The sequence below is a fragment of the Lethenteron reissneri genome, chromosome 17, assembly GCF_015708825.2.
Source record: "Lethenteron reissneri isolate LAM-NWPU_2019-01 chromosome 17, ASM1570882v1, whole genome shotgun sequence".
Taxonomy (NCBI): Eukaryota; Metazoa; Chordata; class Hyperoartia; order Petromyzontiformes; family Petromyzontidae; genus Lethenteron; species Lethenteron reissneri.
The window spans coordinates 15603641-15627132 of record NC_083795.1 but is presented as its reverse complement, the minus strand read 5'-3'; the positions used below and the strand labels follow the sequence as shown (position 1 = coordinate 15627132).

The window sequence follows — 23492 nt, the reverse complement described above, 5'->3', positions numbered from 1 at the left end:
ACATGGCCGAGGCCAATGGGGGACGGGGGGATGCTTGGGATCGGGGGGGGGCTGGGACCCTTGGGGGCGATTGGGGGACTCGTAACGTGGACTTCACGCTCTCGCGGCGCAGATTCTCGGCACCCGAGTGCGCGGGCGGAACGCGGCTGTGGCTACCGGAGCAAGGGGCGGTCGCGGGGTACGACCGGGGTCATGGGGGACACGTGGGGGGCAAGGACCACATGCGCGAGCACACAGCACCTACACACACAACACCTACACACACAACCCCTGCGCACGGGGCACCTGTACAGGCGACGTCTGCGCACGCGGTGCCTGTGCACACGATGCCTGCATGGGGGGCACGAGACTCCACACAGCCTGAGCCGATAGGCAACGACTCTGGCGGTGAGTGCATCGACGGTTTGGGTCGCGAGGGAGCGGCTTTCGACGTGCGCAAGCTGCGCAGGGAGGGTGGCGAGGCGGGCTGCACAGCGCGAGGGGCGCTGCGCTTCCGACTACGGGAGGCCACAGCGGAGGTGGGGCGGCTGCGAGGCCTCCTGGAGCAGAGCCGCACTGACCACCGGCGAGCCATCTTTGAGCTGGAGGCCCTGCGCGAGAGGCTCGCCGCCGTGCGAGAGCTCGAATGCCTCGACTCCCTTGACTCATGCAGCGGCGACGCTGCGGGTGGCGAGCCGGCGACCGGCATTTGGTCGCCCAGCAACCGGAGGATCTCCGAGCCTGACACGGAGAATGTTGGGGAGACCCAGGGGCCGACGTCGCCTGCACCACAATGGCACGAGGCATCGTCTGCGAACCTGGCGGAAAGTGCGGTGGAGTGCGGCTCGGGATCGAAGTGCGAAGCATCGGCGCTTGCTCGAGAGGATCTCCAACTTGGAGGGGCTGCTGCAACTGGCGGAGGCCGCTGAGGCGGAGCGGGCGTGCCGCGAGCGAGCCCTGCAGGAGCAGGCGCGCGTGGCCCAGTTCAAGGCTACGCGACTGGAGGAGAGGCTGGCGGAGCATGCCGAGACGGAACGACGGCTGGCTGAACGCTTCCAGCAGGTGCGCTTCACTGCCATCTCGCCCGACTGGGGGCCACGCGGCAGGGCCGGGGGGGGTCGCGTGTGTCATCCACGCGAACACATATTGCCCGTGCCGCTGGCAGGTGGAGCGCCTGGAAGAAGAGAAGGAGGAGGTGGAGGAGGAGATGAACGCACGTACGGAGCGCCTGGATCGCCTGCTGCGGGATGAGAGGGCACTCCGGGCACAGCTGGAGGTGTCGCTCGACGAGCTGACCACGCAGGCATGGCCGGGCCACCAGTACCACCGCGAACATCATCGTCATCACCACCGCCATCACCATCATCATCGTCACTACCATCACCACCACCGCCATCACCATCATCACCACCACCGCAATCCCCATCATCACCACCACTACCATCACCATCGTCACCACCACTGCCGTTACTGTCGTCACCACCACTGCCATCATCACCACTGACTTCACGATTAGAGCAAGTGAAGGTACCTTACAGAATCGGCAGCATCGTGTGTATGGGTGGTGCTTGCACTGCGCATATAACCCTTGCCCCCATGCTCGTCCGTGCTGACCCTTGATGCAGGTCTCCGATCTGGAGTCCGATCGCCGCATGCTGCAAAAGCGCGTCTCTGAGCTGGAGGACGCCGTGACAGAGCACGAGCTGTCGAAGCGGCGCGCGGAGCGTCGGGCCACCCAACAGGCGGAGGTCGTGCGTGAAACCGTGGGGAGGGAGGGCCGGGCACGTGACCGGGCCACCCGCCTGGAGCGGCAGCTCGCCGAGAGGGCCACCGCCGAGGCTCGGCTGCAGCAGCAGTTGGACGAGGCGCGTCAAGAGCGCCACGCGGCCGAGAAGAAACTCGCTGAGCACAAAGGTGCGGGACGCCCGTCTGACCGTCTCGGCCGTTGGGCATGAACCCCTCCCGCTGAACCTTGCGTGACTTCACCTGCATGCGCAACGCGCCCGACGGTTAATTGCGTGATCCTTGTCCGTGCCCCGTAGTGGATGCGGCCAAGAGCAGGCAGCCGGCGCTCGAGTTCCCGGAGATTGCGCAAGAGCGGGAGCACCTCCACGAGCAGCTGAGCCTGGCAGTCGAGGCCTCCATGAATCCCGGTGGCGCCGGCGGCTCCCGTCTGCTCACTGTGCTGGAGGGAGAGCTCGCCGAGCAGGAGCAGCGTCTGGGGGAGCTCGAGCAGGAGAGGGACCGGTTGCGGGAGGAGCTGCAGGCCAAGGAGAGAAGCGAGCGCCACATCATCGAGCGGCTCCGTGTCACCGAAGAGCAGGCAAGGGGCAGCCACACGCAGCTTCGCATTCACAAGGGCAAGCAGGGGCCCAATGCCTTATGCCCCTAATATGCAGTTATAGAGTGCCAGACCACACCCTGCCTGCAGTAAATCACTGCGTGCACCTCTCTCTGGGTAGTGTGGTGTGGCGGACGAGAGGGCATCTGCCCTACAGGAGCGACTGGTCCGTGGCGAGGCCCTGCTGGAGGCCAAGGCTGACACGGAGCGCGCAATGACGGCTCGACTTGCTCAGCAGGAGGCTCTCCTGCAGGACATGGAGGCCACACATCAGCGACTCATCATCCGCAATGAGGAGGTGGGAGCCGAGAGCCATGGCGATAAGGCGGCGATGAGGCGGCGGTGGCGGTGCCGGCAAGGGTGGCGAGCGATGATTGTACCGCGTGTGGCAGGTGCGCCGGCGCCAGCGCTCGCTCGGCGAGGAGCTCCACCGCTGGAGGGCGAGAGGAGGAGCGGCCGAGGCCTCCCTGGAGCAACTGAATGGCGAGTGGCAGCGGGAGACTGCGCGGGCGCTGGCTGCTGAGGGAGCGGTCGCACGACTGCAGGAGGAGGTGGCTATGCTGACCAAGAAGCTGGAGGTGTGGGGGTGCATCACTACTACCGCTGCTTGTGTTGCTGCTGATGCGTGTACTTGCCATGCCAACCTCACCCAGTACTGTTGGGGCAAGTGCTGTTAGCGAGCACCTTATGAAGACGGGAACGGCACACGAGGGGGTGGGTGGCCAGCACTACACCCGGCTGTCTTTGTCTCCCTCGTGATGATGCTTACACACCACACCAGGTACTTATTTCAGGCTCAGTCGACCGAGGGATGGCCCATGATTGGTTAAGATAATCGTCACTGATATTGGCCGTGAATTGGAATCAAACTCTGGTCACCGTATTCGTAGCGCAGCGCACTAACCTTTCCACTATCGCTTTCGACACAACCCAAACACTTATACTCTCCCCTCTTTTCTCACTCCACATATCTTTGCTCCAGAAACCAAGGCTCAGTGGGAGGTTGCACATTCTCCTCTGCTGCCCCCATAGTTTTCATCTTCCTTCCCCAGCCATCCACGCTGTCAACTCCCTGTAGCTGCAGCGTTTATGGTACCTTTGCTGCTTCCATTGCCTCCCCCAGACGCAGCGAGTAGAGCACGATGGCGCCATGCACGCGGCGGCCTCCGCCCTCGCGGAGCGAGAGGCGGAGTGGGCGTCCACCCTGGCCCAAACGACGTGCGACGCGTCCGCGAGGGAGGCCCGTCTGTCCGCCACCATTGAGCAGCTGGAAATGGCGGGCGCAGAGCTGAGGCACGAGGCATCGCGGCTAGGCCAGCGTGCCAAGGGGGCCGAGCGGGCCAGTGTGGCCCTGCGCTCCCAGCGGGACGAGGCCCGCGCTGAGCTCGCTCGCCTGGTTGAGCAGCTGGACAGAGCAAGTGCCACCGTGCGGGAGGAAAGGGAGTCCGGGGCCACCGCTCGCAAGGAGAGGGATGCGGCCCAGGCCGCCCACGCGTCCCTCGCCCGCACAGAAGCTGCGCTGCGCAACAGGTGCTCCCATCTGCAGCAGGTAGGTGCGTGGCTCAACAGCTGAGTTGTGCCCTCAGCAGGGCTGTGGTGACCGTTGAGTAATCAGTGCGATTGGCGTTGCCCCCCCAGGACGTGCTCGAGGCTGGCGAGCGCGAGCGGAAAACCGGCAAAGAGCTGCAGGTGGCACGGACGCAAGTGGAGTCACTCACCCAAGAACTGGTTGCTCTCCAAGAGGAGCAGAGGTTTCTCCACGGGAAGGTCTCCTCCCTGCAGTGCTCTGAGGCCAAACTCCTGGACAGGTGAGACACCATCACCACTGCTACCTCCAAGTTTTTTATTTTTGCAAATGTGTGCTTGTTCAGCTGCAAATATGGACCATGATGGCAGCACACAATGGCCTACTCTTCTTCGAATGATGTCACAGGTTATTTAGCATCCACTGCGAAGCCGATAGTGTGTAGTATTTTATGGTTAGAAAAGAAAAACCGCAGTATTAACCAGGGAGGTCTGCTGGATTCGAACCATCATTGTTCGTCCCATGTGTTGCCACCATTTTGTGTGTAATTAAATGCATGCTTTTGGATTGTGCCCCGTGTGCAGAGTGCAGGAGCTCGAAAAGTCTGAGGCCCGTCTCAAAGCTCAGCTAAATGAGGCGGCAGGAGCGCAGGGGAGACTAGAGGGCCCAGGAGGGCCCAGGGGCCCTGGGGAGACCGAGGAGGCCCTGGAGGTGGTCACTCTGCAGACTCGGCTGCGCTCCTTGCTGTGCACGCAGCGTGACCTCCAAGCTACGGTGTGGCTGCATTTTATATCTCTGCACAATCGACCCGCAACGCTTGCACCCCACTACATCATCCCACGCCACATTCGCGTTATTAGCACTCACTCACTGTTCCTCGCTCTGCATGCCCTGTGTGCGCGAGTTTCCCAGTGACCGTGTTGTCGACGTTGTCGCTGCTACTGCTGGTGCTGCTGTTGTGTCCCAGGTGTCGGGCCTGAAGACCACGGAGCTGGTGCTGCGCGAGCGCCTCCGTCGTTCCCAGGAGCTGCTCCTCTCTAAGGAGGCAGAGCTCCGTGCTCAGGCCCGCTACTTCGAGCACTACAAGTGCACGCAGCGCGCCCAGTTGCAGGCCCTGCAGGGGCGGCAGGAGGAGCCGGGAGGGTCGGCAGCCCCGAGTGCCACGGAACTGGGTCTGGAGCCGCTGGCCGTCGGTGACGACGATCACCAGGGCGACACCGTGGAAACGAGCGAGTCTTTGGCCGTCCTGCAGCAGCACACGCTTGGCAGGTTCTCCTGCTGCCTGCAGCTGGGCGATGAGGCCCTGATCCAGGAGCGAGAGGCTCTGCGTGATGAAGCGAGGCTGCACGAGGAGTTGGAGAAGGAGCGGAGGGCGAGGGTGGAGGTGCAAGAGAATCTGGAGCAAGCGCTGGAGAGCGAGGTGCTTCTCATGCGCAGGCTGGAGGAGATGAAGGCCCGGATCGGCGAGCTCAAGCTGCCGGGAGAGAGAGCATCTCATGCGCTGCAGGCAGAGAATTCTGCACTACAGGAGGACACAGCAAGCCTACAGGCAGAGAACACAACACTGCAGACTGACTGTATAACATTACAAGCAACTGTTGCCAAACTACAAGTAGACATTGCAAACCTGCACACAGACAGCACCAAGTTACAGGCAGACAATGTAAAACTACAAGCCGATAATACCACATTACACATGCACAATACTACATTGCAGGTGGATAACACGATGTTACAAGAAAACATTGTAAGATTACAGACGGACAGCACCATATTACATGCAAAGAATGAGAGATTACAGGCATCCGATGAAAAGTTACAGGCAGACAATGTCACATCACAGCAAGAGATCACCAAGTTACAGGCAGACATTGTCACATTACAGCAAGACAACACCAAGTTACAGGCTGTCACATCACAGCAAGAGATCACCAAGTTACAGGCAGACAATGTCACATCACAGCAAGAGAACACCAAGTTACAGGCAGACAATGTCACATTACAGCAAGAGATCACCAAGTTACAGGCAGACAATGTCACATCACAGCAAGAGATCACCAAGTTACAGGCAGACAATGTCACATTACAGCAAGAGATCACCAAGTTACAGGCAGACAATGTCACATCACAGCAAGAGATCACCAAGTTACAGGCAGACAATGTCACATCACAGCAAGACAACACCAAGTTACAGGCAGACAATGTCACATCACAGCAAGAGATCACCAAGTTACAGGCAGACAATGCCACATCACAGCAAGACAACACCAAGTTACAGGCAGACAATGTCACATCACAGCAAGAGATCACCAAGTTACAGGCAGACAATGTCACATCACAGCAAGAGATCCCCAAGTTACAGGCAGACAATGTCACATCGCAGCAAGAGATCACCAAGTTACAGGCAGACAATGTCACATTACAGCAAGAGATCACCAAGATACAAGCAGACAATGTCACATCACAGCAAGAGATCACCAAGTTACAGGCAGACAATGTCACATCGCAGCAAGAGATCACCATGTTACAGGCAGACAATGTCACATCACAGCAAGACAACACCAAGTTACAGGCAGACAATGTCACATCACAGCAAGAGATCACCAAGTTACAGGCAGACAATGTCACATCGCAGCAAGAGATCACCAAGTTACAGGCAGACAATGCCACATCACAGCAAGAGATCACCAAGTTACAGGCAGACAATGTCACATCACAGCAAGAGAACACCAAGTTACAGGCAGACAATGTCACATCACAGCAAGAGATCACCAAGTTACAGGCAGACAATGTCATATCACAGCAAGAGATCACCAAGTTACAGGCAGACAATGTCACATTACAGCAAGAGATCACCAAGTTACAGGCACACAATGTCACATCACAGCAAGAGATCACCAAGTTACAGGCAGACAATGTCACATCACAGCAAGAGAACACCAAGTTACAGGCAGACAATGTCACATCACAGCAAGAGATCACCAAGTTACAGGCAGACAATGTCATATCACAGCAAGAGATCACCAAGTTACAGGCAGAAAATGTCACATTACAGCAAGAGATCACCAAGTTACAGGCACACAATGTCACATCACAGCAAGAGATCACCAAGTTACAGGCAGACAATGTCACATCACAGCAAGAGATCACCAAGTTACAGGCAGACAATGTCACATCACAGCAAGAGATCACCAAGTTACAGGCAGACAATGTCACATCACAGCAAGAGATCACCAAGTTACAGGCAGACAATGTCACATCACAGCAAGAGATCACCAAGTTACAGGCAGACAATGTCATATCACAGCAAGAGATCACCAAGTTACAGGCAGACAATGTCACATCACAGCAAGAGATCACCAAGTTACAGGCAGACAATGTCACATCACAGCAAGAGATCACCAAGTTACAGGCAGACAATGTCACATCACAGCAAGAGATCACCAAGTTACAGGCAGACAATGTCACATCACAGCAAGAGATCACCAAGTTACAGGCAGACAATATCACATCACAGCAAGAGATCACCAAGATACAAGCAGACAATGTCACATCACAGCAAGAGATCACCAAGTTACAGGCAGACAATGTCACATCACAGCAAGAGATCACCAAGTTACAGGCAGACAATGTCACATCACAGCAAGAGATCACCAAGTTACAGGCAGACAATGTCACATCACAGCAAGAGATCACCAAGTTACAGGCAGACAATGCCACATCACAGCAAGAGATCACCAAGTTACAGGCAGACAATGTCACATCGCAGCAAGAGATCACCAAGTTACAGGCAGACAATGTCACATTACAGCAAGAGATCACCAAGTTACAGGCAGACAATATCACATCACAGCAAGAGATCACCAAGATACAGGCAGACAATGTCACATCACAGCAAGAGATCACCAAGTTACAGGCAGACAATGTCACATCACAGCAAGAGATCACCAAGTTACAGGCAGACAATGTCACATCACAGCAAGAGATCACCAAGTTACAGGCAGACAATGTCACATCACAGCAAGACAACACCAAGTTACAGGCAGACAATGTCACATTGGAGATTGAGAGGAGGCAGCTGCAGTGCATCAGCTGCAAGCTGGTGGCTGCAAGAAGTCGAGCTGAGGCGCAGCACGGAGGATGACTCGAGTGAGGAGGAGCAGAAAGAGCAGCCCACACCGGTGAGAATGCCACCTCGTCGCTCCGTCACGGCACAGCGTCACACAGGACCACAGAGACACTCCACCACGCAGATGGTCAACTGCCCCACAGACACACAGATGCACTCTATGAAGAAAAACAAGGTTTTACCCTTTCTGGCAATAAAACAGGTGTTAAGATGTTCCAAAACCAAATAGAAACAATTTGTAAGGTGTCAAGTCTGCATTAGCCACACACACTTTTGGCAAAACATACAAACACGTTCTGATATTTTATGCATTGTCTTTGAAATTGGTCTACATCAGTGACATCCTTCTTTATAGCCTCATCTCAACAGCGTTAGACCAGAGAACACCAAAGGGGAACAGTGCAAAGAACATCTTAACACCTGCTTTAATGCCAGAAAGGGTAAACCCTATCTCGCTCCAGTTGAGTGACTTGGATTTAGGTGTAGACCACACTAAATGTGCCATGCACAGGTAACGTTTGTGCATGGAACATATCCGTATATATATATCATTAAAGTAACGTAATGCTCACCGTACTGTGTGAAATTACCGTACACGAATCTTCCACCACGCTTACCGTTGGACGCTGGAGTCTTCAGCCACACGCAGACCCCGGCAGCCCCAACGCGCCTTTGCCATGGTTTCAGCACCCCCACCAACAGGGTTTGACCGACCGATCTCTCGTCTTTAAATTCAGGCCACGAAGCTGAACAACGGCGGTGAGGACAGCTGCCCGGCACGATCCTGTGTGGACGCCACAGCCCAGCACACGACCAGGCCTCCCTGTGCACTCACCACGGTGTGACGTCTCATCCAAACCCACCCGCAGTTACCTTTACGCATTCTCCTCCCGGAAGGTCTTAATGTAGATGCAAAGTCACGTCTTGAGCAGTGCAAAATCTTTTCAGGCCCTGTTGTGGTTCGGCTTCTTCCAATAATGGTGTTCGTTCAAAAGCCACGCAAGGCTCCAGTCCTTCATAGGGGCAGGCACGTGGGTTCCCCTCGTCATATATCCTCCTTTCTATCTCCCTCGCCACATCATCACATCACCGCATGACCCCCAAAGACCAAATTTGACCCCGATTCCCATTGCCCCATTGCAGATCTCATTTACGTTTATTTTGTTTAACCAGGTTGAGAATTTAAGAGACTAGGAAAGTCTCATTTGCAAGAATGAGATATATTGTGCATCTCAGACTGCTGCTGCACATGTTTAATAAAGCTAATTTAAAGATGTCATCACTCTCGCGCATGCTCATGCTGTCTTGCCTCCCCTCCCACGCCCACCCCACGTGGCTTTCGTGTTGTGCAGGCCTCTCCAAAGAGCAGGAGGCTGATTCAACTGTGCAAGTCCATCGCAGACAGCATGGTGGGCACACCTCCTAGTTACCCCATTACACATCATTGCACAACACAAACACACCCACCCCATCACACACAAATACAAAAGACTAAGATCCCCTGTATAGCCTTAACAGACTGTTGGGGCAAGTGATGTTAGCGAGCACCTATGAAGGCCAGCCTGGCAAACAAAGGGGGTGGGTGGTGCACCACGCCCGGCCGCCTTTGTCTCCCCAGTGGCGATGTTTAAACATCTCACCAGGTACTCAGTTGAGGCTGAGTCGACCTAGGGGAGGCTCAGGACCAGTTCAGGATAATCGTCACTGGTGTTGGCCATGAGTCGGAATTGAACTTTGGTCGCCGGCTTTGTAGCACAGCGCGCTAACCGCTACACCATCGCTCCCCACACACACAAATATCCCCCGTATGGGCTTAACAGATTGTTGTGGCAAGTGCTGTTAGCGAGCACCTATGAAGGCCAGAACGGTACACGAGAGGGTGGGTGGCCAGCACCACGCCCGACTGCCTTTGTCTCCCCAGTGGCGATGTTTACACACTGCACCAGGTACTCATTTGAGGCTGAGTCGACCTGGGGGAGGCCTAGGACCGGTTCAGATCGTCACTGGTGTTGGGCGTGAGTGGGAATTGAACCCGGGTTGCCGGGTTCATAGCGCAGCGCGCTAACCGCTACACTATTGCTCCCCACACACACCCACCCCATCACACACACACACACTTTCAAATTTTCTCACGCAACCCATAACATTTTAATCACACACCTTCCCACACTCCATTATCTACACCTTATACAACAACCGCCATTCGCCTCTACGTGGTGGTGACGTCACCACGATGCTTGTGCCAGGCGATGTGTACGTTGAGGCGACGTTAAGTGTCGAACGCCCGCTGACAGGAGATCACCGGGCAGACCCAGGTTCCACGGGTCGACTTAGATGACTGGCTGATGCACATCACATTACATACTCTGCCATATATGCACTTTTCCACCATACACCTCGGTACCTGTGCCGCACAACCAGGGAGTCTTATGAAGGTGCACGTGTCCATGTGGGTCACGTGTCTGTGTGCTGTCCGTTTATCTCCAAGGGAGAAGATGAGAAGCCAACGCGATATCAGGAGCTCAAGCAGTCACTTCTCCAACTGCGCTCTCAGCTGAAGGTGTGTCCAAGAGTGAAAGGCAGTATGAGTGTGTGTAGGTGCGTGTGAGATGGGGCCTTACCATCAGCCTCACTAAAACAAAGCACATGCCTGAGTATTTTACGTCATCAAATGCTCCCCTCCCTCAACTCCCCATGAGTGATGGGGCAGTTGTGGAGAGAGTGGAGATGTTTCCGTACTTGGGCAGTGTGCTTATGACCAACTCTGGTTTGGCAGCCGAGGTCCCACTCTGAATCAGTTGAGCAGCATTATATTTCCATCATCTGCGCAATGCTGTGTGGAAGCTATCTGGTGGGCTGCAGAGGTTTTGTGGCAACATCTACAACCAGACTGCTTAGAGACCTGGGAATTAAGGGCCAGAGCCAGCGTTCGGCAATCAGAGCTGTATCGGAGGCGGCAGAAGGCAGCAGTCAGTGGCTCTGGATGAAGAGGAAAGACCCCAGCTGGGCCCCAAAGTGAGAGGGCCAGGAGGTATGCAGTCAACAATGCTTGACTCAGGGAGGAGGACGCCCCTGCCATGCATAGTCCCATGGGATGTTGGCTATCAACAACAAGGCAACTCCTATGACTAATTGGGAATGGGACGCAAGCGTAGGATTGATCACCCTGTCGCTGGCCGCCTTTGGGGAGGGTGTATAGTATGAAAGGCCGAAACACCCTAGGAACCAAAGGTTCACTACTGACGATGTGCTCCCCAAATTTCACCAGGCTCACTGTTCATGAACTCTTGGAAGTGCTTGCACAAAGGATAGTAACATCTCATCCTGTGTTCTTGGAATCTGGCAGCCGAGGTCCCACTCTGAATCAGTTGAGCAGCATTATATTTCCATCATCTGCGCAACGCTGTGAGGAAGCTATCTGGCCTGTTGCTCTATTCAAAGCTATTCTCGGCCACAGTCATGCCCTCCCATCCCGATGCTTGCGAGACGTGGAGACCTCTAAAGGAACATCTGCGCAGGTTTGAAACATTCAGGCTGGCCTGCAAACAATCCATTCTTGGTTTAAGCAGACTGGATTGTGCGAGGAGCTCATAAATCCTCCAGCAAGCGAGGCTGCATTGACTGAGTCATGTAGCCTGCATGCCCAGCCACCGCATGCCCAAGCAGCTACTGTTTTGGTGGATATTTGGGGCTAAACAGGTGTGGCATGGACTATAGAAGAGATGGACTGATGTGGTACAGAAAGATGTGGAGCTGATTGGACTTGGCGATGACTGGTACCAGCAGTGTCAAGATCGACCTCTGTGGAGGTTCGTGAAGGATGCTGCTGGGGAGTTGGAGGCAGTCGCCCTCCAGCAACAACAGAGGGCAGAGGAGTGATGTTCACAACAATTAGCAGAGTGCCGGGCAGCTAAAACACAGGAAGTTGGCACATTGGGGAGCACAGTTGCTGCATTTGCCAGTCATTTCAGTCAGTCAACCCACGGCACCTGGATCTATCCCATGACCTCCTGCCAGCGAGCCTTCAACACATCGCGTGGCCTCAAAGTGCACTTAGCCTGGCATAAGTGCCACGGTGATTTCACCACCACTTAGTGGCAAATGATGGTCGTTGTTGCGGGCAGCAGTAGTGTAGTAGTTAAGCGCACTGAGCTATGGACCCAGTGACCCAAGTTCTATTTCCACTTTAGGCCAACATTGGTGATTTTAACCAGCCCCTGACCTCCCCTACATCGAATCAGCATTAAATGAGTACCTGGTGTCCTTCATAGGCACTCTGGTGGCCTTCATAGGCACTCGCAAACAGCACTTGCCCGAAGAGTTATGGCTATAGGGGGGATATTTATCTTGTCGTTGTGTGTGTGAGGAGTGGTAGCGTATTGATTAACGAACTGCGCCTCAAACTCGGTGTCCTGAACTCGATTCCTGCTCACGGCCAGCATCGGTAGCGAGTGATACCCGAACAAGTTCTTGCCTGGTGTAAAAATAAGACTTGGGAGAGAAGGGTAGCCATGTCACACTCAATAGGTGCTCGCTATCGTAGCACTTACCCCAACAGTCGACAGACGGTTTACATGAGTGTTGGTGCAGTGGAGCTACACACCCGGCAACATGCGTTTCTTGGCCACGGGTAAAATCAGTGGCAAACAGAAGCAGAGTTTGTCCTTGGCCTCTCTTGAGTCAATTCCACCTTAAATGAGTACCTAGTGGGGTGCAGCAACATCAGCACTGGGAAGACAAAGACGGTCTGGCGTGGTACTGGCCACACCACACTCTTGTAATCGTAAGCAATGTTGGCTTTAATAGGTGTTCATTAATGGTACTTGCCCCAAGTGCCCAAGGCTTAAACAAGTTATATGTGTGTGTGCAAGCAGGTGTTCGTGTTTATCATTGCAAGTGGGCATCTGTGTGTGTCCGCGCGTGTGAGTGCAGAGTGGAGAGATGGTGTTTTGGGACGAGCTCCTAGAACGCCGCTGGAGGAACGCGATGGACCCGACCCTCAACAAGAATCTGCAGACGACACTGACCCTGGGCACCATCACCAGTGCGTGCGTGCGCAGAGCACCTGTGCGTGCGCGTACATTCGTGTGTCTACCTATGTGTGCGTGTCCTGGTGTCCTGGTGTCAAGGACGTGCGGCCCGCAATGTGCTATTCCGTCACTATACGGGCCAGCATAGGGGTCGGCAACCAAAGTAACAAGAAGAGCCATTTTGATCGAATTCGTAAAAAACGCACGATTTCAAGATCTGCCAATGCACGTGGTGAATACGGGACGGTGGTCCTTAATGAATAACGTCACGAAGCAGTCCTTAAAGAGCCGCATGCGGCTCTGGAGCCACAGGTTGCCGACCCCTGGTCCAGCAGATGTGGAGTGCAGTCACGATATTGTGTGGATGCGCCGATACAGGTTTAGCGTGTTGGTGTTTGCAAGCTGCACTAACGTTTAGCAGCCTTCCACTATTGTTATTGAGTGGATTTGGCCTCTGCCTTTCAATCACTCCTGCCGAAGTGATTGCATCATGATCTAGTTGGGCATTAACAGTCACGTTAGCCAATACATGCCGGTGTGGATTGACGCTCTGCTGGTTGTCCCTCACTAAGTGGTGTGGTTCTCCTAAAACTAAAGAGAAAGCAAACGAGGATCTGCGAGCCAAGCTGCAGTTCTATATGACAGCTGTAACACATTTGATTTTTATCCTTGTCTGTTTATATTCTAGTGCAATAATCGCCCGAATTCCATGATGTTTCTTAACTTAATTGTACTGTAGGATCGCCCTGTTCTTGTTAAAGCCGCACTCCTACCATAGGATAAACGGCCCCTTCGCTTGGATTGGGCGTACAGAACCACCCACTGGCTGGGCACACGTCGAGCCGGGAGACCACGAATTGCCTCACTGGCACAGCCACTCGGGCCGAACGGCTTCGTCGGTAAATGATCGTGGAATTGGCTTGGTTGGCGGATTTGAAAAGGCAAAAGGCGGCAACTTTCCAATGGGTTAAACAGCTGAGGGGATCTGCTGGGACCAGGGGCCGCAGTCTCGTGGGGACTGTGGGGCTGGTGATCGGGGTCTGTTAAGATATCTCTCTACTCGTGGTAATGTTAGCATACACAACACTTCGTAATGCACAGTGCATTCTGAAACTCTTTACAGTACTAACAGTATGTAATAAGTAATTGGAGGCAATTTTTGTAACAGGAATTTATCTGATTTAATGTTTATGTTTGTGGAGTATATATGATTTCTTATGTAATGCAGTTGTTTTTGCGCTGATTTATATTACCTTCTTTGTTCTTTGTTTTATGTTACTGCTTTTGTCATATTGGTGATGCAGCGAATGAGACTCTCCTGGTCTCTTGAGTGTTCGCCGGCTAAACAAAATTAAAAAAACTTGTGCATGGCTGAGACGCAAATGCGCAGAGGCACGGGATAAGGAGCTCACGAAGCAGCTTGGCCTGCTGTCGCGCGTTGCTTTGCCCATTTAGAGGAGCCAGGTGAGCCAGGTCCGACTGCCCTGCTGGCCTGGCTGGAGGGAGTGTGCGAGGGCCACTCCGAGACGGCCGGGGAGACTCACGCTGCTCGCCAGCAGGAGGGGCATGCGGTGAGCAACGGCCTCCTCTCCCTGACCATTCTTCCTCTGATTATGTGCTTCCCTTTTCAGTTACAAGTACATTTCCTACTTTTCAAGCTTGTCAAACCTCGAGACCTTTTTTCCAATCATCCTTCCCTCCCGAGCATCTCTCTGCAAGACCTCACACCTAGATATGTCCTCTCCAGTTATGTTGCCATCTTTTGATTGGTTGCTATTGAGTTTATTGCTGAATTTGATTAAGTACTGCCTTGTTGGAATTCCTCTCTGTCAACTCATATTCTCTATTGGACGCCAAACCCACGTTTGAAAACTCCCCGATTTTCCACTTTGTCCATTCTTAATGCCCACGTTTCTGAAGAATTACAACACTGTACGGCACACCAGGGCCTTTGTAATTGTCTTCTTTAACTTTATAACCCAAACCCACAAACCCCAACACAATCCTCACACAACTCCAACACACCAGTCAGCCAGAACGACATGACTCCCCATCATGCTTGCATGCGAGTCACGTGACCACCACATGGCGTGCACAATGCTTTCAGCCGTGTCTGAGCCACCAGCTCCACAGAGCTGACCACGTGGCCGCTGGATATGTTGGGACGGCCACGATTTCAACTCTTCATCAGTCGGTGGCCTCATTTGGCTCTGGAACTAGAACTTGGCATGCGATGCATTGGTCGCATGCAAGTGTGATGGGAGTCGTGCCATCCTGCCGTCCTGCCGTTTGTGAGCAGCACTCCTTTGGGTGCAGTTGAATCGGTTTGTTTCCAGCCTGCATACGTTTTATCATCATTTACAGAAAATTTGGATAAAAAAAAATTACCCCAAAGCCAAAACACACACAAAATCTGACACAGCCCTGACCCTGACAACTGCACTTCTCTGATTAGCACGGTTGGCTACGTACGGTGCGAAAGAAGTTTAACACACATACCATTCAACTCCAGCACCTGGTGCTGTCCACAGCGATAACTGTGCTACATTGGCTGTGTCCAGTGTGCAGAGCGGCAGGAACACTCGCGCGGAGCACAAGAGATGGCTGACAGCGCCACTCTCTGTGGCCTCTCCGATTCCACAAGCAGGGAGGGGAGTGAGGAGAGGGAGGGGAGTGACGAGAGGGAGGACGTGGAAGAGGTAAATGCAGAAGATAGAAACAGAAGCCACGGCAGTCAAGACAACGGTGTCACCAGCAGCAGCTGTTGCAGGCCAGAAGACACTCTGATACATGAGAACCAGCTCCTGATGGAAAGGTTGAGCCAACTCGAGGGAGAGAACCTCCTCTTTGTGACCAAGAACAACATCATGAAGGGAAAGATGGAGAGAATAGCCCGGGAGCGAGAGCCGGGCGGTGACAAAAACACCAATGCCCGGGCAGAGCGACGCGGGGCAGCCGGCGAGGGTGATGCGCAAGAGCAGCTGGCGGGCACCCGGAGTCGCCACCACACTCAGCTGGGAAGGGGCTGCAGTCGGAGCGACGCGGCGTGCATGACAGACACAGAAATGGGACGGCAGCGTTCGGCAATCACGGATGGAACGAGCCTCACGACCGACACGGCAGACGCTCCGGTTTCGTCGGAAATGTCTGCCTTGCTCAGGTCTCTCCAAGAGCAGCTGCAGCGGAGCGAGGCGGAGCGTGGCATGCTGCAGGGGAGGCTGTCGGCGCTGCGGGACGACGAGAAGGAGGCGAGGGAAGGACGGGAGGACGTGCGCATTCAACGCGACGTCCAAGAACTGCGGGCGAGTTGCGGTGGCAGATTCCGGCCCGCCGCCGTCTTCGCGTCAGAAAGTCCGAGCAGGGAGCCGGGCGCATGGAGCACGACAGCTGCGATGGCGCAAGAAGTCGGAAAGTTGGAGCGCGAGAACACGCTGCTGGAGCAACGCATCGCCGCACTCGAGCGAGATGGATCCCAGCGACGCGCTGACGGGGGAAGGCTGCCGGCGTCGTGCGGAGATGGCGAGCGGGAGGGGCCCGACATTTGGGTTCCGCGGCGCGAGGCGGAAGCCCTTCAGGGACGTGCGGTAGCCACCCTGCCGAAGTGGGGCGGAGCAGGGGGAACACATCCACAAGGGCCGGCTCAGTACGGAGAGCAGCCAGAGAACGAAGAGAGAGACCACAGGGAGAGCAGCAGCACCAGGGAGGGCAGCACGGACATCAACTTTCTGCTGCAGAGCTACAAGAGTCTCAAGAGCCAGGTATTGCACGTGCACAAAAAACCTTAACAGACTGTTGCACGGGCATAATATGACTTTGAAACCCCCCCCCCCCCCCCACCTCCTACGTATTCCACAAGTAGTGACTAATCCCATATCTGCATTTGCCATAAATATGCTAAATTCCTCTTGATATGCAAATTCCTTTGTCAAGGCGTTCCTTCCCCCCCTCCAACCCAGCTTAAATATACGCTGCCAAGCCTGGTGGTGCCCATTCAGACGCTGTCTTTCCGACAGCCCTGTTCTTCACCTGAGGACAGCTGCTTGCGTTGTGGCTGAAACGTCGTGAGAATTATTTTATTATGTTTTATTTATAATATTTTATTATTTCCCTTCTACGTGACTTTACCGAAAGAACCAAGAAGATGTCGGAGCAAGTGTTTTATGGAGCACCTGTGAAGGCCAACACATAGCACGAGGAGGCGATGTGGCTAGCACCATGTCAAGCCACCTTTGTCTCCCCAGTGGTCATGTTTACACACCGCACCAGATACTCATTTAAGGCTCAGGCAACCCCGGGAAGGTCCAGAACTCGTTCAGATATTTGTCATGTGATGTTGGCTGTGAATCGAACTCGGGTTTCTAGGTTCATAACCACTATGCCACCACTCCCCACTATTGAACTTGCACACACACGTGTACAGTACACACACACACTGCCCGTTGCCTGGTCAGCACAGACTAGGTGGTAATGTGGGTGGTTGTGCTTCTGTGCCGCTCACGCAGATCGCATTGCTCCAACAAAAGAGGATTGAGGCCGAGCTTGCTGTGGCTCCGCTCAAGGTGCGTACAGCAACCACATCTGCTGGACTGCATTGTGACGGAATGCACCTGCAGTGCATCCACCTCAAACCCCATTGAAGCCCACAGTAGCCTGGTTTCGGCCTCGTGATGAAAGTTGCAAGTGAGAATTTTGTCATCACTTGCAGCTGGAGTTGGCATCGATCTGTAAAAGATTTGGATACTGTCCCATCGGTGAGCTCATCCGGCAGACGCAATTAAATTGGCTTTGTCACACAACCCAGCCACCGCAGCAGCGTCTGTTTGGCCAGACAGAGGGGCTAAATGGGTGTGGAATAGGCTAGAGAAGATTTGGACTGATGCAGTACAGAAGAGTGTGAAGCTGCCGATGACTAGTACAGCGGTATCAAGATCGGCCTCTGTGGAGGTTTGTGAAGGACGCTACTGGGCAGCTGGAGGCAGTTGTTCCCCAACAACAAGAGAGTGCAAAGAAGTGATGCTCACAACAACGAGCGGAGCACCAGGCGGCTTAAACGCAGCAAGTTGGCACAGTGGGCAACACAGTTGGTGCATCTGCCAGTCATTGATCAGTCAACCTATAACACCTTTGTCCCGAAACCTGTCAGCGAGCCTTCGACACTTCACGTGGCCTCAAAGGGCACCTAGACTGGCTTGAGTGTTGTGGTGACATCACCGCCACTTCGTGACAAATGCTGCTGCTGTTGTTGTTGCTGCTTGTGCAACATGTGCAGCGAAAGAGATGCAGCCCTTTCGATTTAAAGCTTTCGTGACTGCAGGGATTCATCTTCTTGGTTCTTTCGGTAAAGTCACGTAGAAGGGAAGTAATATTATGTTTTATTTTTATTATTTTATTACTTCCCTTCTACGTGACTTTACCGAAAGAACCAAGAAGAGATGCAGCCCGTAATGTACACTCTCGCTTCCGTCGCAGGCGCGACTGGCGAACGTCGTGGGGAAGTGCGGCGCACGAGGTGCCCTGCTCTGTCGCCTGGTGGAGGAGCTGCGGGCCCTGGGTGTGGCCGGCAGCCCCCTGGTGCAGGAGGCCGAGGAGGCGCTGCACGACGCCACCATGGATGACTACCTCCTCGAGTACCTACCCAGGAGCGGCTCGAAAGTACAGCCCAGCCACACGTGCAGGCAGAACAAGCCAGAATATGCACACGGACAGCAGTAACGGCCGCCATTCACCGCTTAACTTTGTGCCAGGCTAAGTGCCCTTAGAGGTCTTCACGTGAAACGTCGAAGGCTTGTTGGCTGGTCACAGGACAGACCTGGGTGTTTCGGTTGACTGATTGAGATGACTGGTAGATACACCACCTGTGCTTCCCACTATGTACACACCACACACACGTACTACAAACACACTACACATGACACATACTACATACACAACACGCTGCAGGCCCACCACACTACCCCAGATGCAGTAACACCGTAGGGAATACACAACACATAGCTCTGACACCCAACACAAACGATGTACCACACACAAACACGCTCCTCCTTTCATTTTGCCTCGCACGCATATTGTTTGCTTTGTAGCTGCCCCAATTTACGTTAATGTTGGGCGTCCCCAAGAAAATGTTAAATGCAGGAAACAAACGCGAGCCGAGTGATACGAGGCTGGTGGTGAGATGTTGCGTCTACACACCTGGGCACCCTGGTGCCACCGCGCCTGCCCTGCTCCCTTGTGGGTAGGGACTCGGTTTGGATGTCAGTCTTGGGATTTCCACTGAACGCTGTTCCCGTCTGGCAGGGCGACCCCCCAGCGACCAGCCGCTGCACCGACTCCCACACTGATGCCGCGGGGTCCTCCGAGCCTGTACATGGTTATGGGGCCTCCTGGCATTGCAAGAGAACCCACCTACTGCAACAAGACAACCGCCTTGGTACCCATCAACGGCACCCACTGCCAACTCCAAGAGCCACCACCAAAATCCATCACCGACCACAACCAACACGATCCAACAACACGAGCACTTGGACAAACGTTTGTCACCAACACTCACTATCAGCACTAAGCCACTTGCACCTTCCACATACGCCTGGCACGAGCACTGCTGCCCTTGTAAGCCGACGTGTGCGCATGTGTTCGCGTGTGTGTGGGGTTCGTGTTGTGCAGCAGGAGGCCTAACCCTGCTCTTGAGCTCACAGAGCCGGGCCGGCAGTCCCGACCGTGACACTGGGAGCTACGGGGCAGGACCAGAGCTGGCCTCCTACATAGCGCTGTGTGACTACCAGCCTCCTGCAGATGCACCGATCTCTGACCTGCCCCTGGTAAGAGGCGACTGGGATGGCCATATGAGCCACGAGGTGATTTCACATTGAGAAGCCAGGATGATGGGGGGTGCTGCGTGCGTACGTGAGTGTGTGCGTGCGCTGCCCCCATCTTGGCCCAGCTGGGGCTACGCGCAGGGGAGGTGGTTCGTGTGGCCATCCTCGCTGACGGCCCGAGGCTGCGGACGGCGGGGCTGCGGCACGCTGAGGTCAGAGGTCGCCTGGGCTTGGTGCCGGCTCGTTGCCTGGAGCCGCTGGGAGACGTCGCCTCGCCCGGACTGGAGCAGCGACTCCACCTGGAGCAGCAGCAGCAGCTCTCCTCGCTGTGCGGAGCGGCCCAGGTGAGAGGTTACGACTCCATCCCTCCACACGTGGGCTCAGGGTACATACTCGTGTGCCCAGACCCTGGTAACATCTTGACATATGGCCCATTGGTAGCACGTTTACTGCATATTGTAGTGGTTCACGGTTCGTAATCTGGTAGGCTGACCCAGTTATTACTCCGGGTGTAATAACCTTGAAATACTATGCAGCGTTTGCTCTACAGTGGATGTTATAGATCCCGTTATCTCTTTTGAAGAATAGTAGGCCATTGTGTCCCGGCGTCATGGTTATAATTGGCCAAATTTTACACAGTACGATGCAAATTACTTGATTGAAAATGCGTAGTGATAATTGCCCCTTACTGTGCAAGACTTGGCAGGACCCTCCTGAAATAGAGTCTCATGGCTTTCCTGGATAAACACGCAGAATAGAATAAAGAACACACAGAATCAATGATGGGGCACATTCAATTATTTGACCCAGCCAGATGGAATGAGTAGTATGCATACGTACTTGCACGTACAGGATTGGTTTAATGGCTGGGCATGTGACGCATGTGTCATTACGTAGACGTACAGTATTGTAAGGGTTAGTTTGTGGTGCGTTATGGATGTTTGCGTGTGTACATAATGTAGAGTATCGATTTAATGTGTGTGTGGGGTGCACAGTGGGTGGATGTGTGCTGGACAGTATGGGTCTTTTGGATAATGGTGGCTAGTGGGTGTGTGATGGATCATGGCGGATGGGTAGGAAGATGTGGCTGGGTGATGACGCTGGCCCATGTCTGTGTTGCCGGCACCAGGATCCCGGTGCGGAGCTGAGTCAGTGCCGGGCCCGGAGCCCCGCACAGAGGCGCGTGCCCCCGTGGCTCACAAGCTCCTCTGACGACGATGATTACGACGATTATGAGGAAAACGAGTTCTACAGTGAACAGTTTGTAGACTTTGATGATGGTGAAGAGTCCGAGGATGGGGCAGCAGACGGGGCACGTCCTAGGAGCGAGTGCCACCATGTCGGCAGCTCGATGAGCAACAGCTCTCGGGCCAGTGATCACGGCGGCATGGTGAGGGGATGTGATGGGATCGTGGTTTCCACTGACTCACACGTCCCCACACAGGGAGCTTCGCTACTTCTAGGTTATGGAGGGATATTGGATGTCCGGGTTGACATAGCAGAGCAGTGGCACATTTACTGGTTGCTGAAGGGGTCTGGCAAGCCGCCCTGGTTAATGCTACTTGCTTTGACTATTAAATACTTCGCATCATCTGCTTCAGTGGGCATGACATATTCCGTGACATAAAATGAAGAATAAAAGCCATTATGTTCCACCGTCATGGTCCAAATTTGAGCGAAATTTTAAAAGATGACTCACAAAATACTTAATTGGAAAACATAAAGCAAATCGTCGCCACCTCCTGCGAAAACTTAACACGACCACCCTGAAAAAGAGTCGAGACTCGGTGAGGCTTCCTCAGGTAAACAAGTCGTGTAGAAAATAAAACTCCCGCTAAGTTTTAGCTGAAGGCTGAATTCTGAGCTACGTGGTGCATTTCGCCATGGTTCCACTTCTCATCCCATCGGAACGCACCCCGCACCTCCAGGGTGATAAAAGTTCAACATACATACATATACATACAAGGCACAGTGCGCCACATGTACAGGCCTTGTCCTTTGAACTTGAAACTATCAACGACTCAAGTTTACTATCGGTTATTGCCTCAATTCAGAGAACATAAATTAACCGTTTTTAGATGACTTGGATAAATAATCGTGGCACCCTGAGCGGTCGACGCCATGACTCTTCGTCACCGCGGCACGCTGGCTATTCGCTGCCATGAATTTAATTGATTACGTGAAAAATTTACTCAATGTCCATGATGGTGGCCCTCGTGCTCTGACCCATGCACGTGACGAGGCCTCGTAAAATCTCAGGAGGCGCGACGGCACCCACGAGTTGCATCTGTTCGGCTGTCCCCGCCTCCCCTCCTTTCCTGGCTGTCAGGCCGCGAGTGCTTTCAGGTTGATCTGCGCACGGCTAAAAATCATTGCTTTGTGCAAACAAGCCACCATTACCGCCCACATGCATAATTCAGAGCGAGGTTCATCCCATCGAGTGTGGCGCTTGGGGGGGGGGGGGAAGCATCATCCGCATCTCCCACCACCCACAGCTCCCACCACCTGCACCTCCCGTCCGCCGCGTCTCCTACAACGCACGTGCAGTGCACTACAACAGACAGCGGCTGCCTTCACTGATGTTGATTGCTCCCCGCAGGATGCAGTGGAGGCCACTTACAGCTGAGCGCCCCCTCCAGCCTCGCCACTCTTCCGTGCGTTCACGGTGGAACGCGAGCTCAGGCCCTGGACGCCGCCTCCGCTGGCTGCCGTGCTCACCTTGTGGCTTTACCTCCTCCACCGCCACCTCCTCGGCATCAGAGAGCAACTGCGCTCACGACCTCCACCTGGCGACACCCTATATGACCCGCACCTCACTCACAGCACACCACACGCACAGCACACTGGCTCACACCAGACGCACATCATACTCAATCACAGCGCACTCGTGCATTCACTGACGCTGCTCTCACACCGGGTTTCTTTCACGTTCCCAGCAGTCCTGGGAGCCGTCAGGAAGGGGGCCCAAACCCCCGTCCCCTCTGAGCGCCCCCTCCGTGCACAGTCCTGGGTGGGGTTCATATTGAGGTTCCGTCCCGTCTTGGCCCCATGGGCCCGGCTTGTTGCTCAGGCAACGGCGCCTCAGGAAGTGAGGGTCTCAACAGACACGGGGCCCCGGGGGCAGAGCGGGTCCGTGGGGCCCCCCACACGGATGATGATGATGATGTATCATAACAATTTGGATTTATATTCACGGTTGTACATAGGCGGCAGCGCTGTAATTAGCCGCCTTTTTTGCTATCGTTGCATTTGAAACCCCCACGTGATGAACGTGGGGACGAGGGTTTCACCTCGACGAACATTGACGAATGGGCGGGCAAGCGAGCCAAGCGAGCGATGTGCATCTCGGGGTCGCTGGCTCGCGGTCGGAGAAGCGCAGGGTGCCTGGAGCCACGTGTCACCCCCCCCCCCGCGTTTATATTAAACTGCACCGCGCGCGTGCGGTGTGGGCACAGTGCGTTTGTTGTGGCCGTGCTCTCTGTGCTTGTGGAAGGTGTGTGTGGGTAGGGGTTTCCACTTTTTTTCATGGGCAAAAAACCCGGGCGGTGTTTATCCTGCCATTCGAACAGACACTAATTCTATTATTTCACTGTCCAGGTCAACCCCAGACAAGTGGCAACCCCATGTGTGTCGCTTTGCTCCGTGTGGTTGCTGTAACACTTGGCCATGGTATATC

At 54.4% G+C, this 23492-nt stretch overlaps 1 protein-coding gene across 1 annotated transcript; it reads left to right on the top strand.

Annotated features, from left to right (window-relative positions):
• The first annotated feature begins 2 nt into the window (after positions 1-2).
• LOC133343251 (nucleoprotein TPR-like) lies at positions 3-23273 on the top strand. The gene is given in 25 exon segments (XM_061552686.1): positions 3-178; positions 441-1041; positions 1145-1282; positions 1605-1893; positions 2022-2302; positions 2442-2618; positions 2713-2898; positions 3444-3869; positions 3959-4128; positions 4430-4619; positions 4813-7961; positions 7963-8026; positions 8712-8813; positions 9327-9383; positions 10463-10534; positions 12907-13018; positions 14460-14575; positions 15566-16762; positions 17507-17563; positions 18474-18656; positions 19299-19431; positions 19665-19819; positions 19942-20160; positions 20946-21206; positions 22416-23273. Coding segments are annotated over 25 exon segments (8538 nt in total). The 3' UTR covers positions 22443-23273.
• Positions 23274-23492: the final 219 nt, after the last annotated feature.